Source organism: Saccostrea cucullata, unplaced genomic scaffold (genome assembly GCF_032062105.1).
Source record: "Saccostrea cucullata isolate Sc308-1 unplaced genomic scaffold, CSIRO_AGI_Scuc_v1 ctg5585, whole genome shotgun sequence".
NCBI lineage: Eukaryota > Metazoa > Mollusca > Bivalvia > Ostreida > Ostreidae > Saccostrea > Saccostrea cuccullata.
The window spans coordinates 68,825-86,024 of NW_026929974.1; the positions used below are offsets into that span (position 1 = coordinate 68,825).

Sequence of the window (17,200 nt, forward strand, 5' to 3'; positions counted from 1 at the left end):
ATTTCAAACTATCATAATAAACTAAACTATGTTTTTTAAAAAAAAGTGAGAGTGAGAGAGAGAGAGTGTGTGTGTGTGTGGGGGGGGGGGGGGGGAGATAGGCATTGACAAATTAATCGGGTTGTATTTTCAATGGGGTTTTTTCCCGACCAAATACTAAAATCAGTTTGCACATTTTGATAAATTCATCAAAAACGCTTTGTACTAAAATAATATTTTATGTCGTTGAGAAAGTAAATTTAAAAAGTTCCAAATTATGGGAAAATTATTTATTTGAATCTAATTAAGTAATTTACTTCAATCATTAATTAAATTCTGTTATTTCAGACTGGTTATGAATTAAGTATTTTAAAATACATATGTGAGGCTCAGAGTTGATATGGTCATCTGAAAATTTTATGTTCAATTTGACGAATACATGTACGGTGATAATTATAGAATTATTTTGACTTCTTCCTTGGAAAGTCCAATATGAATGAGTGTATATTTAGAGGCAAACACCATAGTGCGGGTATTACTGTCTCATGACAGCATCTAGTTTACCATGGAGACACTTTACGCACTTTGCAAAAAAAAATCATATTTTAGTGATGGAAATATTTTATTTGTTATTTATCTTTCAAAAAACTAAGCCTAACCCTAACCTCAAAAATGAATTGATTTACTCCCGTCGAAAAGAGGAGAAGACAGTTATAACATCCCTCAGTCCAAATCTTTATCTTTCCAATACATAGGGGTCGGTAACAAACGGGGGAGGGGAGCAAGAAACCTGAAAAGGGTACACTGCATTTTCAATGCTTATTAGATGTATATATCTTTCCAAAATAAGTGGGGGGCTTAGCCCCCCATCCCCTCCCCTGGCCCCTCGCCCAGTCTCGATGTCTTTTCTATGCTCAAAGCATTCATATAATTATGTATTTACCTAACTGGTATGACGTTGAAAACTTTCAATAATAAATGAGTTAATTAAAACAGATGAAAACTAGAAATTTTTAAGTACAGTAAAATGTATGAGAGAGAAAGAATTTTCATAGTTTTGAACAATCAAATTAGCCCCTTTTTATTTTGATAAATGCTAAGTTGCTTGAAGCTGTCCTCTGTTAGTGCCCCCTATACACATTTACATCTACTTATCAATGACTATAATCAAAAAAAAGAAGAAGAAACGAATTAATAAACTTAAACAAACGTCACTCTTTCTTTCCAGACCCTTTAATTTTCCCTTTTATTTTATCAAACCCTTAAATATTTAAAACGTCAATATCTTAGGTCCTACAGTGACTTTATCATAAAAAAAAATTATCAAACCAAGATCTGTTATTTATCATACCGATTATTTGAAGGAATATTGATCAATCTTTACATTTTTTTTCAAAGTGCGATAATATGGTTGATATTCACGCACTTTGAAAAAAAAATATTTTTTTCAAAGTGCGCTAGCTTGGTCCCAAATTTTAACGCACTTTGAAAAAATTTTTCAAAGTGCGTTGTAACAATGCTTACATATAAATATGAACAATCATGGCTTTGTTATTCTTGAGAAGAATATTTCTAAAGAATTTTCCTATGTATTTCTATGTAAAACTTTGGTAATGATTTAAACAAACTTGAATCTACACGACCTGAGGATGCTTCCATATAGATATTGCCAATCATGGCTTCGATATTCTTAAGAAGAAGTATTTTAAAGAATTTTCCTATATATTTTTATGCAAAACTTTGGTCGGCCATTCTTTTTCAAGCTCACAAGCTTGAGGATATATCGTGTTGACATATGAATAGAAATTACCATTGTTGACAATTCGTCGCCGATATGTATTCGATATGTCTTAATGTGGAGTTTAAAGCCACGGCAAGTGTTTTTCAACCAGATCCTTTGACAGAATTAGAAAAGTGCAAATGTTCTTCCGCTTTAAGTGACAAATGGGTAGCAAATATTCCAACTGAAAGGGTATGGTATGAAGACAGCATTCGCTCTTTATTGAAAAAGTGTGTAAAAATTGTCAAACGGGGCAGATTTTATCATCAAAAAGTATTTGCAGAACCCAAAAACCTTCTTCTTCTTCTTCCTATGAAGTTAAAGACCGCTGTTGCGGCATTTTTTCACTTAGATTAAAAACGTGGACGTGAGGGGGAGTCCACACATCTATTCTTAATTAAAAAAAATAATTGTAATTTTTTTATTAGAAATTATATGAAGTTTATATGAAGTATAAGTCCATATGAAGTTTTATAACGATATCGGATATATTATTTACTTTAACGAAAGATTCCTTTGATATATTGTTATTAGCAATGTCCAGTAGTTTGTTAACGCCTTGAAGTTCAATAATGTAATGACAGACCACATTCGCTTTATGTGGATGGGTATAAAAGACGAACACGAATGGATGTTTTTTTTAATCAAACGGGATACCTAAAAGAAAGTCCTCTTAGTGACATCTTATTATTGACATTTAGAAAGAAAGTCTTTTTAATGATATTTTATCATTGCCATTAAGAACACACGTCGAAGATTTAAGGATGAGGGGCTCGAGGATCACTCACTGTACAGGGAACGACCTGGTTTACTGGCAAGAGGAGAAGGCCATCGTCGTAGGTCACGAGTACAGTTGTAACGGTATCTTATATTAAAACATTGCTGTGACGTCATGCCTTTGTTCTTGCAGTCCGATAATAATAATTACCAGTCAGATAATATATTATCGGACGGCAATGATAACAAAATCGGACGGTATTTTAAAAACAAAAAGAAGAGTGAAATTAAAGTTAGATACATGTATGTCTAGAAACCTAAAAAATAGGTTAAGCAAAGCAAGGAAATTAAGCTGCTACAAAATAACAAGTCCATGAAGAAAAATATCGAGTTTAAACTTTCGTCAACATTAATAGTTTCCACTTTGAATGAGCGAATTTAAATCCATTTCTGAAAAATAGAAAAAAAGATAGAAAAAAAAGAGTCTCTGCGCGAGCAATGTCGTTACATAACATAAAAAGGTTGCTCCTTATGAGCAATGCATATCATTCACAAATGTGAATATGATAAAAGATACCTCAGAGTCTGACACTTCTGTTTCATACTTGGATATTTTATTTGAAAAAGACGTTAATGGTAATCTAACAACCAAGCTTTATGATAAACGTGATGACTTTAACTTTTCTATCGTAAATTTCCCTTACTTATGCAACAATATACCTTTATCACCTGCATACAGAGTGTAGATATCTCTACAAGTGAAATAATAATTAAAATCAAAGTACTGAGAGTACTGATAGGCGGAAGCATGTTTGCAAGTTCTCATGTGCAAAACTTAAATGACACATATTTGAAGCATAATCTTTTTTAAAAGGGGGGGGTGAAAAATACTTTGGATTGTAGTATTGAAACCAAGGAACAAAATAAACAATATGTCTCGCTTTTGATGCGGATACCTGAGAATAAGTCACGTCAATAGCAATATGAATATTTTAACATTTACTATATCCCCGCTTGAAAAGTGGGAGGGTATTCTGTAATCGGTATGTCCGTATGTACGTACGTCTAGCTGTCCGTTCGTCCGTCTGTTACGCTTTGGGGTACTCATCTCTTATCCGCAATTCCTCTTATACCACTGAGTGAAATTTAATGAAACCTCCACAGAATCTTTATTACATATTGCCATTGTGCACCTCCTCTTTTACTTTTTGATCCGACACATATTTTTGGTTTCCTGGCCACACCAAAACATAGACTTTTCCATTATAATCATATGGGAGGCGGGGGTATCATTTAGTGAGTTCATTGCTCACAGTACCTCTAGTTTTTGTCAAGTATAACAAGTTAAAATTGAAATGCAAGTTGCAATGCATAAAATTTGTAAGATATGGTTTTAGGGAACAAGAAATGGAAAATTATAAAATTTCACACAAAAATGAGAACTAATGAGTAATAAAAAACAATAAATATCACAACTGCTTTGGGATTTTTATGTGTTCATGTATCAAGTTTTAGTACCAATGAAACAAAGTCTTGTTATAAAATAGCAAATTATATAAGGAATACAACATACACAGAAGACCTTACATAGATTTACAAATGAATGTGCTTGTGGTTCTATGAATTGTTTTCTTTCAATACATGTATGGCCCAGGTAGAACAAATCACACAAGTCTCTAATGCTGATGACAGGTGAGCCCTGTGTCATGATGTCCACAATAAATGGAATATTTTCTTCAGGAGAACTTCTACCATGGCAGGCCCTTGAATACCAGACAGTTTTATTTTTATTCCTGTGGTAAATTTGTCTTTGATGATTGTATTAAAATATTGGTACATACATCCCAATATCAGTGGTGATTTCTTTTCTGGAGATTATCTACACGATTCCCTTCACAACTGTCTCTTGGCAGAATTTTCTACAAAGTGTATAATTGAAAAAAAAATTAAGAATATCTCACAATGTTTATTTAACAAATTAAAATTATTTCACATTATGTATCTGACTTTCAATAAATGAAATCAAGGACTTCAAATAACCTTTAATGAAATACCGGGTATTTTAATATATTTTCTAGGGAAGTTAACTTTACCGGGTACTCGATCCAAGGTCCAAGTATCGAATACTAAAAAAAGGTACTCGTTTACGCGGATGTATATTATTTCTTATTTCAAGGTACACATTTTTATCAGAAAGTTATCAATGCCACTTTACCCACTTCAAGAGTGAAGTGGGTATATAGAAATAACAAAAGATTCAAAACTGCTGAAAGTGAACTTGTGTAGTAAGTTTAGTGTAAATATACTGGAAACAACCAATTTACAAATGAAATAATATAAGACTAGCGATCCTGACCAACTACATCCGTCCCCTCTCCTTCGCTAGTTATATAACCTACATGTGTACACAGCAGTTTTTCAAATAGATCCAATTAAAACAACCTTTTGTAATTTTGGGTGTATTGTGCATTTGTGTTTTATTTGATAACTAATTTTACTACCAAAAATTATTTCCAATGGAATTGATAATTTTGTACATGTAATGAAAAAGTCAGATATCGAGTAAGCGATTATTAAACATGTTAAATATTGACCGATTTGACTTCTCTAATATTTTTTTGTATTTGTTTTCTCTTTCAAAAGCCTACTATTATAAGTAATCATGTATTTGCATGTATTTAAAAAAAATAAAAAGAAAATAAGTCAACAAAAATAAGAAAAGTCAAAATATACTTTCAAAAATAGTATTCGGTTCAGTTTTGCCATCATAAAAAGAAGATTTGTTATGCTATAAGAAATATGTATCAAAAGTTATGAAAAATTTTTCCACTTATCTAGAAATATAATAAATTGATGTACTCACCTTCAGAAAAGTGTTTCTGGTTGTGCTGAGTTGAGTTTTCTTCTGCCATTTAGAGGTGGCACAGGGCAAATCCACAATGCAATCTTAATTATATCCCCTTTCTGTTAGGTGCCTCCGTAGCAGGGACACATCTATACAAAACACAATGTAGTTCTTATGCTTGCGTATTAATTTCTGTCCAGATTTTACAGTTTTGGCCCATCCTTCAACATGCATGTATTAACATTAAATGAGAAAGGATATATAAATGTATACACAAACTCGGCATGATAATTCCTCAAATAATTTCTCCCAGGCATGTAATCATGGTAATTATAGAGTACCAGAGTACCAGTTCGTTCGATAAGACCCGACCATAACAGCTATCATATTATTACGATATCTAAAGCATGCCTGCATAGGGAGGCGACATTTTTAGGTTAAAACAATCAAAGATAAGGGTGACAATAAAAGATAGGCTAATCATGCAGCGTGAGTTACCTTGTTTATTTTGAAGAGAAGGCCTGTCACTTCCAGTCAACCTCGTAGTATTTCTAAAGATCGCTTCAGTCCGTGCTAATCAAATGTTATGTTGAACCCGAATTGTTTATGTTTTAGACATACAGAGTTGTCGTTCGTTCTTCTCTCAAACGTGAAACGTTTCAGCAGTACTAAAGTAACTATTCGTTCTATTATAAGGCTATTATTTTTATTGGACTTTTTTACATTAATCAAAATAAATCGTTAAAATAAATTCGCCATAACACACGCTTTTTGATATGATACATGTAATAACGATAAAGATTGGGAAGGGGGTCGAATATGATTAAGCGGATTGTATGCCCTTAGTTTAAGATACATCCGTTTGGAGTACCATGAAATGGGGCAAACATCTTGAGAGGTCGAAAGGTCAACAAAGCATGCAAGAGTAAAAGGCGGCTTCCGCCTAATGAACTACATGTAATTGTTGTTGGTGTAGATTATAAGGCATCCAGCACAGATTTCAAAATGTTCATTAGGTATGTCTTTGAAGGTCCTTTCTTTTTTATTGAGAGAAACTAGGAACATAAAAATGAATTAAATAATTGGTATTTGATTTTGGATTTATTTTCCTTCTTTTATTCAAATACTAAAGTTCTAAAATAATGCATTTTGCAAAACCGCCTAAATCAACGGCTATCAAAATGTTTATGTTTTACTGCTATTAACTTTGTAAATAAGTTCAATTTTTTCATCGCTTAATACGGTATCATCACTAAAAATGTGCCTCCTATTAATTATTTACAATACATTTTATACACCGTATTTCATATCTTGTTTATATTATTTAACTTAATAAGTTTTTTGACATTTTTGATACATAGCGCAAATCCATGATCGAAGTCAGTTCATTTTATATAATAAAAAATATGAAATATATAATGAGCAGTGAAAAAAGAAGTGAAAGATTATTAAAAAAATACTCATTATTATTCAAAACAAACTTTTATTCATTACTTTTATGCTTGTTATTAATAAGCAATCAAAGAAATGAAAAACAGACCACCATCTGACATAACCACACACAGATAGAGTGCTCCGGGTGGGTAGCATTGGATGTGGCTTCTCTCATTGCATTCTGATTGGACACAAGTTTTAACATGCCATAGGAGAATAAAAAATAAAAGAGTGAACTTTTTTCACCGATTATTCCCAATGAATTATAATTCCAGGTATTTAATTTTACCATTGTAATTATAAAAGTAATCAAAAGTTTAATTAAAAGCATATCAACGAATCAAGACAAGATAGGATAACAATCAGGATGCACATTTCGTTACTTTACTTTCCAACAAAGCATATACTTACATGTACACATCCATCATCATAAAAACACAAAAACACACCCTCTCTCTAACACACACGCCCAACTCTGTTGAACGATAGACTAAGTAATAAGGGATTTTCACTGGGTAACCATGTACAACTCAAAAGCAGGGAATTAAAATAAGTAAACCAAAATGAATGACATAGAATAAAAGAGTTTAAAATATGCCGATGTAAAAACAAGATAAGAAGAGCGATAACTCTAGTAAATATTTTAGTGTACATTTAAGAACCTGTGCAAAGGGCAAATATATGGATCCCTGAGATCACTAGAAATGTGACCAGATGTATAGGAGGTAGTAAAGCAACGTCTTTGTTTCTAACAAAATTGAATACAGTGAACAAATATGAAACATGTTTATCTGTTTGTTAGTTGTCGAGTCACCAATTTGAATCAAGACTGAAACTTTATACATGCAAATTTATTTAATAGCATACATATATAGGAGTAGGTGTCAAACAAAACATATTTTTAACGATTTATAATTAAAGAAAAATACTGTTGATATTAAATATTTTATTTATTTTTAACACTATTTTATAAACAGATGTTAACTGAATGGATTTTTTACAAGTGTGAAAGAGATACAATTACTAAGGATTGAGATGAAAAAAAGTTCTCAAAGGTGCAATTGATTCTTTATGTGACAGGTTTGTTGACATTTTATTGCATAAAATTACATGTGAATTTGCTGCCTCACTCTTACGTAATGATTTTATATGTCAAATAATTCATTAAGGGATAAGAGAATCCAAATGTTGTACAGCGAGGTCTGGTCTTTTAGGTAAGAATTTTTTGAACACGAGTGCTCGGGGAAAAATGTGTGGAAATAACTTTATTTAAAGAATGATATGTTTGGACCGCCTATATTCAGAAGGGTATCAAAAATTGTTATCTGAGGTTTTTTTTGGTTAATTGTAAAACGATTCTCCATCAAATACATTGGCAATGGACTGAGAAACGACAGTTAATGCAAAACTACCATTTATGTAGAGAAGAAAAAAAAACATATAAAACAAACAGAATCAAATAAAAATCAACAGTTGAAATTGAAAAATTGCAAGAATCTATAGGGTGCATATAACAAACAGTTATCGATTGTAGAAATTCTATAAACACGTGGTTTTTAAAGAAAGAAAGGGTGAACTTTTGGAATCTGCTGGTTTGTTTATAAAAAATTGTCCTTTCCCGTACAAAACCATCAGCAATATCAAAACATCAATATTTTAAAAAATTATTTACAGATCCTACACTTTTACCGGTAATTTAATGGAATCTATAAGAGATTTATGACTAATTTGACAATCTGTATAACTTATCTATATCTAATTAATAAACTATTAATATCATAAAAACTTCGTATATATATCACATCGCCCAAACATTAGACTAGTGTCGAGTCAAGTGATTTGAGATACATGGCTGATGGGAGCCACTTTCTGAGAAATCAAAATAATATCAACATTGTAAAAAGATAATTATATTAAATAATCACCGAAAACATTTAAAAGTATCTGAGAACACTCATTCAATATTTCTTTACAACCCCTTTCTAGTCTTTATTTGCCTCCTTTTCTCTTCAGTCCCCATCACCTTGCATTTTTATTTCGTATTGTATGTTTATTGATTACAGATTGGAGAGAACAATCGAAGTTGGTAAAAACATGTCCAATGCAATTGTTTGTGTATCAATACTGGTATACTTATGAATGTTAAATACGATCGTTTATCTCAATTAATTTGTAATCTTAAAATAAACAGATGTCATATTGACTTCAAAATTTATTTAAACGAAAACAGAAAATAGAATTAAAAGAAAACAAATGAAATTTTGCCTAAAGAATATAAGAAGTTGAAATTTTCAGTAAAAAGTAATTAAGAAAAATCAATGTTATCAGTAAGGTCCATTTATTGTTGCATGTTTCAGTCTCCACGTCTAAGGCAATCTCCAACCCGAAAAACTCGGTACACTCCCCCGGGATTCGATGTTTCGATTACCACCCGTTATTCGAACGAAAACATGCTGTCCTCCGCGGACATATACAAGGACTGTCGTTGACCCACTTTCTAATCCTTCATCACTGTCCACGATTAGTTTCCCCTTTGCAGAACCGCCAACGATCAAGTCAGAAATGACCCACTCTTTGTGGTCGGTCATCAATGTCCAAGTGAATACGTAGTACCCTGAGCGAGGACATACAAAGAAACCGCTGGAAGGATTGTAACGACGTAATTTGTTGACAATAACTCGATTAAAAGGAACGCGTCCATGGTGATTTTTGAGATTGTGTGTTAACCTGGCATAGAAGTACGCATTGTTGGAAGGTGCGCATCGTTTGGATCTGACGTGAATGTCTAAAAAACATATCATATACAATTGTTAAAACTAATTTCAACAAGAGGCCCAGAGGCCACATCGCTCACCTGAGCAATGGTTAGGAAAAACAAAATTCAATTCAGTTTTGAAAACTTGTAAGTTAAAACTAGTAATAAAGGATTTAAAGGAGGTTGTATTTGAGGTAACTCAAATCTATACTTCCTAAAGATACTTTTAAATTAGCATGACACATAATGGCTTTGCTGTTTATAAGATGAAATTTTGTTATTGATATAGCCTTTATATTCCTTTGTATGACTATGATCCACTCTAATTGCTCCTTTATTCTGCTGGTTGGTCGTGACATGCCTATAAATTTTCACTAGTTTGTAATTATCTCCCCTTTGAAGAGGGGGTGGCTCTTCATTTGAACAAACTTGATTATATAAAATCGCAGTTACATAACTGTATACTAAAGTAACTAAACTTAAAGAGTAAGATATGCTGCGATTGCTAATGACCTTGTCAGGATATACAATTAATTTTTGAGTCAAATGCTGACTGACGTTTTTTTATACTTATTGTTAGTCCATTATTTATACACTGAATTGACGATGGATTTCCTCGTTATTTTACATCTGTCTTTAAGAAAAAGAATTCTTTTCTATTCTCTTGTTTCTTGTCACAATATAAATACAAGCATTTCACAACCTTTTCACTTGCAAAACAACTCAGTCAGGAAAGTTACATCAATAGGTGACGACTGTCTTTTTTTTACACTAGAATAATAATTTGACATTAATCTTAGAAAGCTTTTAACAACACGACACACACCATTCCCTCTTCTTTTTTTTAACTGTTTATAGCAGAACATTCATTTTCATCTTGTTATAGTACATGTAGTAATTCTATATAAAAAAGGTACTGTGGGCACTGTGCTAACTATATGATACATCACACCTTCCATATGTTTATAATGGTTAAGTTTGTGTTTTGCTCCGGGAGACCCGAAATATGAGTCAAATCAAAAAGAAAAATAGAAGGTGGCATGATGTAGAATCTGTGAAAGTATCATTTATTTTAAACAGTGTTTTATAATAAGTTGTGAATTAGAGATTGGCATCCTTCAATATTAATCAGAAGGAATGTTTTGCTCTCGGAAATCATATTACATTTGTGTCCAATCAAAAAGTATAATAGGAGATGTACAATGACCCTATGTAACAAAGATTCTGTGAAATCTCATTAAATTTCATTGTGTGGTATAAGAGAAATCCTGAATAAGAGACGTGTACCCAAAAGGGTAACAGACGGACAGACGTACAGACGGACGTACATCCTGATCTCTATATACACCCTCCCTCTTTTCAAGCAAACAATATTATTAGTTATCAAGGTTCAGTCAAGGGTGTACGGGGATTTACCCCGCGTTTTCCGGGCCTTCGGCCTCAGGGTGAATGGAATACAACCCGGGGTAAATCCTACACCCATAATTGGACCTGGGTAACGAATTTATTTCCTATATATCAATAAAAATGCTCTGTAAACATCAAAGTCTAATCATCTGTGTCTCACTCTATCGATAAGATAACTATGTACTACAATGCATCATGAAGTCATGTTATTTGGTTTTTATCATAGAGAAAGTGTGCATTGTGACGTCACGTTTTATTTTTCCCCGGCTCAAGTCCAGAGCAAGGAAATTTACACCCGACTCTGTAAGCAATCAAAGCTCGTGTTACAAGAGAAATAGAAAATCTGCTCAAATTTCAATTCTGAATAACATTCAAGTAAATAAATTAGGCATTTTCAGCGAATTTGAAGAATTCCCATTTTAACTTGTAGTTTCTGTGATGTGCAATTTTTCAATGACATTGAAATCTATTACAGATTTTGTAATTGCCTTAATGAAAAAAAAGTTAGCTTTTATTTTCTTTATTTAACTAAAAATATTTTCAAAATTTAAACATCGTGACAGCACATGTTGACTAGTCAATTTTCACCAGAAATCATTATTAGTCAAAGATATTAGCTAATAGTCGAGAAAGTATTTTGAAGTCTGGTTTTTTGCGGAGATGGCAGCAAGTACTAAATCAAATGGAGGAGAGCACGTTTAATTCTCCTTCTGCACCAAAACTGGTGTTCGTTTTGCCTCACAATGTTAAAAATATTTGCAACATTTTCACGTTATACCCTGCACTACATAACTACAAAAACTAAAAGTCTGGGAACAAAAAAAAAATTCCCATGTATTTCACCAAGATAGTCTTACATGAGATGTTTCAGTAATGTAATACAAAACAACTAAATATTGCTATCATGAAAGTGATTGAACGGCCGTACAAGTTTTTTTTTTTTTAAATAAACTCATCTTTGTTCTTAAAATTCTTTTTAATCATTATATTTCACACAAAAATCTTTATAACGTTCCTCAGATATATTCTAAAATTGATATGAAAAGTCGTCCTTTTTTTAAAGAATTCTTTGCATAATTTTTTTTTTGCTGAAAAAATGTTCCGGTATAATTATACCATCCCTAATAGTATCTAAGATCGTTCGATTTTAAATGGGAAAGGGAAGTAACGCGGTGAGTCATAAATTTTCTTGAAAAATATACACTTTGTATATAATGCAAAATATTAGAAAATAAGTTGTGGGAATATTCCAGTGAAAAATAAAAAAGAACTTAGAATGAGGTTTAATACAAAATAAACCCACAAGTATATATCTATATAATGCCAATTGATACCATGCACCGTTCTTTTATCTTTCTGTTTGCACGGGAAACCATACTTTGCGGATTTAACGATACCCGGTTTAGGGGACTTTATCCGATTTTACATACACAACCTGATTTGGAATATATTCTACAACCTATTATTATTTACATACCAGAGAAGATTTGACATGGCTGTCCAGGCATGCGCAAAAGCCGACAAGAACGAAGACGAGGCCGAGATGTGCTAGCAGCATTGTGTCTATCAAACTCAGTAGTATGCAAGAAGAATGTCATATTTATCTTTATTTATAGAAAAAAAATCAGTAGGAGTTGTATGCATATTTAAGATATCAATGAAGTGTTAGATTAAAGTCCCACAGTTTTCATTTTTTTCTAACGAAATAAATTCCGACATGTGGCTACCTCTATTTTATTCATTGATTCTGTAGACAAAATTTTGCAACATCAGGTCAATGTTCAATATTAAAACATTTCTAACTAAACATTTAGTTGACAGAGACGATATTTTATCACATATTTTGGATTAAATATATCTATTACAATTGCAAAGGTATTGTATTAAGAAACGTCTGTCAAAATTCAATAACTGCAATTTGACATAAGAGGAGATCATTTTTCATATTGTTTAAATAAATGGCGTTGTGAATGCATCAGCGTGGCAGTTTTCTGAAAATCAAAAAAGTATCAAACAATTAAGCCCCGTGGGGATCCGGGTTAGAATAGTTCCTCAGTACCCTCTTGCTTGTCGTAAAAGGCGACTAAATGGGGCGGTCCTTCGGATGAGATCGTATAAACCGAGGCCCCGTGTCACAGCGGGTGTGGCACGATAAAGATCCCTTCCTGCTCAAAGGCCGTTAGTGCCGAGCATAGGCCTAAATTTGCAATGGTGACGTCTCTATATCAGTATACAACCAATCAAACAATTTAATATTAACAATTTGTATACATTTCATTTGCTTCAGAAGTGTTGAAATATTAAATGCATTGCAAAGTATTTTTTTTTTAATGCTTATAACTGAAAAACTCATCAAGCAAATAACCATATGTGTACAAACATTTATCTAAGTCCAAAAAAAAAATACCAGCATTTTAAAGAAATACAAATTAAAGTATCATATTATAATTCAAAGTTTTAGAGAGATTATCTTAATTTAGTATTCTATGTTACAGTACAAATTATCGTCCTTGACAGTCAGAGAACATAATAGAGGATACGCAGCACTGATTAAGCCTACTATGAGAAATCAACTTAAAATAGATGTGCAAAAAAGGGGGACCTTTTTAAAACTGAATTTATTTTAATTTAGCTGTTTTATTAATACAGAACACAAATACTTATTGAAATAGCATAGTATAACCCACTCTGTACTGTATGAAGTTTGGTCCCATCGATGGACAGTCACGTGATGAATGCATAGTTCGTGAACTGAATGTAGGTCATGAACAAATTTCAATATCGCAAGGGCATACCCTAGTTGAAATTAAAAATTCAAGTTATTATTTGTATCAGCATACTTTGTAGTTTCTGAAAAGTGCTGCTGCTTTGAATATATTTCGCGTTTCAATAGTTAAATTTTCAGGTAAATAAGCTAATGTCGAAATATGTTTGTATTTTACCAAATATTTTGTGTACTTATAAAATCACGCCGTCGATTTAAAGAAAGCAGCAGCACTTTTCAAGTTAAGAAAAATATCCTTTATCTATATTCAAAAAATGGTTAAGATCTATAAAGTGTATGCCCTTGCGAAAGTGCGATTTTATGAGGCATCTCAATGCAAAATATACGTACCCTGTACATAAAAACACGATATAATTAATTAAACACATTCTCTTGATAATTAATTAATAATCGCACTAAACAGAGGATATGCATTGGTATTAATCGACTGTTTAAAACCTGTAAATAGTATTTCGTTTAATAATAAAACACATTTTTCATTGTTAAAAAAATCCTGAATCTGATCTCACAGCACATGAAATACGTCATTTTTACCAAAATGACGTCATGTTTACAAGTTCATGTCGATCAGTGCTTTGTCTATAACAAGCTACATGGGATTTAACTAGCAAGTTTTTTAGATGCATTGATAAGTTTAATTGTTGTTTATTATGCGAATACAGTTAAAAGTTGCAAACTATTTTATTTTCAGGTACAATGAGAAATACATAAAAATCATATTTTTGTGTGACGTCACAGTAAACTTTTCCCGTATAAATTAGGCCCCGCCCCCTTATTCAAGCCTTAACTATGCTGCGTATCTTTATTGTGTGGTTTGGTATTGGCTTTATCAAATGCGTTGAAAAGGTGAACATATTCGCGAGGATTGCCGAAAGTTTATGCATTTAGATGTATCGACGACGTATTGTCAATTAACAATGCAAATTTTCAATCCTATTTCGATGACATATATCCCGGTGAGCTTGAGATAAAAGATACTACAGAATCTGATACATCTGTTTCATACTTGGATATTTTACTTGAAAAAGACATCAGTGGTAATCTACATGTAATAACCAGGCTCTATGATTAAGGTTATAATTCTAACTTTTCTTTTGTCAACTTTCCTTAATTATGCAGCAATATAACTTCATCACCTGCATATAGTGTTTACTTATCTCAGTTGATACGGTATGAAAGAGCATGCTCTACATATGAACAATCTCTGAACGAGGTACATCATTGACAAGCAAGTTCATGAAACAAGAAAATCAACAGTCTCGTTTAAAGTCATCATTTTGCAAGTTTTGGTCGATACAATGACCTAGTCAGCAAATAGAATTCATCATTGAGTCAAATGCTGACTGAAGTTTTTCATACTTATTGTTAGTCCATTATTTATACACTAAATAGACAACGAATTTTTCCGATATTTCCTGATCATGACAAGGAGAACACGGCAGGTGTGACCGGTCAGCAATGGATGTTCACACCTCCATGGCACCTGCTCACACTCCTGATGTTTTAGAGATCCGAGTTTGCTCTGCTCCAATTTTGTATTATTTTGTGGACTTTATTATTGATTACTGTTCGTTACCTCCATAACCATCATGCATAATCACTGATTTATCATAATATTTATGCTTTCTTAAATTTTATTCTGACAAAATATAGTGAATAAATGCGTTTTGAATGAATTAATTCTATTTGTCTATTTCAATAAAGCACATTGTCTTCAGTGTTAAAATAGCAGTTAATGTATGAAGAAATTGAATATTAAACGACGGCGTATTGAAAATTATCATAATGGCTATTACTAAAGAAATGAAAACATACGAAATTTTTAATAACACCTCCAAGATAACTAATAATTATGATACCATACTTCAAAGTGATAACTATTAAGGACATACAAACTCTAGATATTACATATATTTAGTTGTAAAAAAATGGCGTGGCGTTTCCAAGCTGCAAACCAGCATCAACGTAATGATTAAAGCATGCAAGCTCTAAAACTACATATATTTAGTTTTATTTTTTATGAAAGGGTAAGAAATTAAATGTGCGAAGATATATAGAAATAATGCCAGTAGTAAAAATGTATGTTAGTGTTGAAATTATGAATATTTTTGTTTTATTTTCAAATATACTATAATCAATTAAAATTGCTTGTTTTAACTTTATAGAAACATTTCGAATTCAGATATCTATATCATATCATTAAAATTTATTGGTTTCTTAAACTGGGAGAGAGTTGTCTTAAATGGGCGCGAATTGTCCTGATTTGGGGGGAGTTGTCTTTGGGGTGACCGGTCTGTCTTGTATGCGAGTTGTACAGTTTTCATCTGCGATGACAACTCCATATACATGCACGAGGGTTATTTATAATTTTTAAAACATGTAACCAATACAAATCAAATTTTGCATAGACATAATATATTCAATGTTGTTGTGAATTTTTTGAATATATGTCTTGCTATTACAAGGAAAGAAATTTAATTAAGTAAAGAGAAACTAAACTGTTTTCCCTTTCTATGACTTCTTGGGACAACCCTCGTAAGTGTAAACTTCTCGAGTCCCGTACGTTAAATGTACAGCAAACAACAAATCCGATATTTTAAAGTATAAATGTAAGTTAATAGAAATCTTTTCTAATGTTTTCGAATATGAAGCCTTCTGGCCAAAACCATGTGAAAGTCATCAGTAATGTCCGGGAATATATTTCCAGTGCCTTTGTCTCTAATAAAAATTGAATACCATGAATATAGTGAATGATTATGACATATTCTTATCTGTTTGTTAGTTTTGAGTCACCAATTTGGATCAAGACTGAAACTAAAAAAATGCTTTATTTCAATAGCATATTTGAGTAGGTGTCAAACAAAACATATTTCTAATAACTTATTTGTAAACAACAGATGCTATTGATATTAGCCTTTGATATTTTATTAGTATCTTCATTTTATAAAAAGATGTAAACTGAGAAGATTTTTCAAGTGTGAAAGAGATACAATTACTATAATTGAGCTGAAAAACTTTTCAAAGGTTCTATAGATTTATGTGCGACAGGTTTTATTGTTATTTTATTAAATAAAATTGCATGTGAATTTGCTGTCTCACTTTTAATGATTTTAAAGGTCGAATAATTCATTATGTGATAATAAAGTCCAAATGCTGTACTGCGATGCCTGGTCTCTTAGGTAGGAAGTCTTGTTGACCAAACGTTCTCGAAAAATTGTGTGGATGTAACTTTTTGAAGAATTATAATGTTTGGTCCGTCAATCTTCAGAAGGGTATCAGAAATTGTTATCTGTGGTGTCTTTTGGTTAATCGATAAAAAGATTCTCCATCACGTACATTGGTGATGCAATGAGAAACGAAAGTTAATGCAAAACTACCAATTAATGTAGAGAAAAACACCTATAAAACAAACAGATTAAGATAAAACCAACAAATTTAATTGACAAAATTACCAGAATCTATGATGTGCAAATAACAAACCGTGATCAATTGTAGAAA

General features: G+C 32.0%; 1 protein-coding gene and 1 long non-coding RNA gene across 3 annotated transcripts; both read right to left on the minus strand.

Moving 5' to 3' along the window:
* Window positions 1-3,938: 3,938 nt before the first annotated feature.
* Window positions 3,939-5,860, minus strand: LOC134282610 (uncharacterized). 2 transcript variants are annotated; one of them, XR_009995320.1, is made up of 3 exons: window positions 5,820-5,860; window positions 5,340-5,542; window positions 3,939-4,395 (listed from the first exon to the last, which is right to left on the minus strand). It is a non-coding gene; the product is annotated as an uncharacterized LOC134282610 (long non-coding RNA). The 2 variants fall into 2 exon arrangements; XR_009995321.1 differs by having other exon boundaries at window positions 3,941-4,395; window positions 5,340-5,470.
* A 3,261-nt stretch (window positions 5,861-9,121) lies between these two features.
* LOC134282613 (complement C1q-like protein 2) lies at window positions 9,122-12,515 on the minus strand. Its single transcript, XM_062765012.1, has 2 exons — window positions 12,395-12,515; window positions 9,122-9,540 (listed from the first exon to the last, which is right to left on the minus strand). Exons 1-2 carry the CDS (start codon window positions 12,513-12,515, stop codon window positions 9,122-9,124), a joined length of 540 nt encoding a protein of 179 aa, XP_062620996.1.
* Window positions 12,516-17,200: the final 4,685 nt, after the last annotated feature.

What these genes read in the sequence shown, in the direction of transcription:
- LOC134282613 (XM_062765012.1), bottom strand. Translation starts at nt 12,515, where the DNA reads ATGACATTCTTCTTGCATACTACTGAGTTTGATAGACACAATGCTGCT. An exon ending in GCCATGTCAAATCTTCTCTG is followed by an intron (nt 9,541 to 12,394) that starts GTATGTAAATAA and finishes TATGTTTTTTAG; the next exon opens with ACATTCACGTCAGATCCAAA.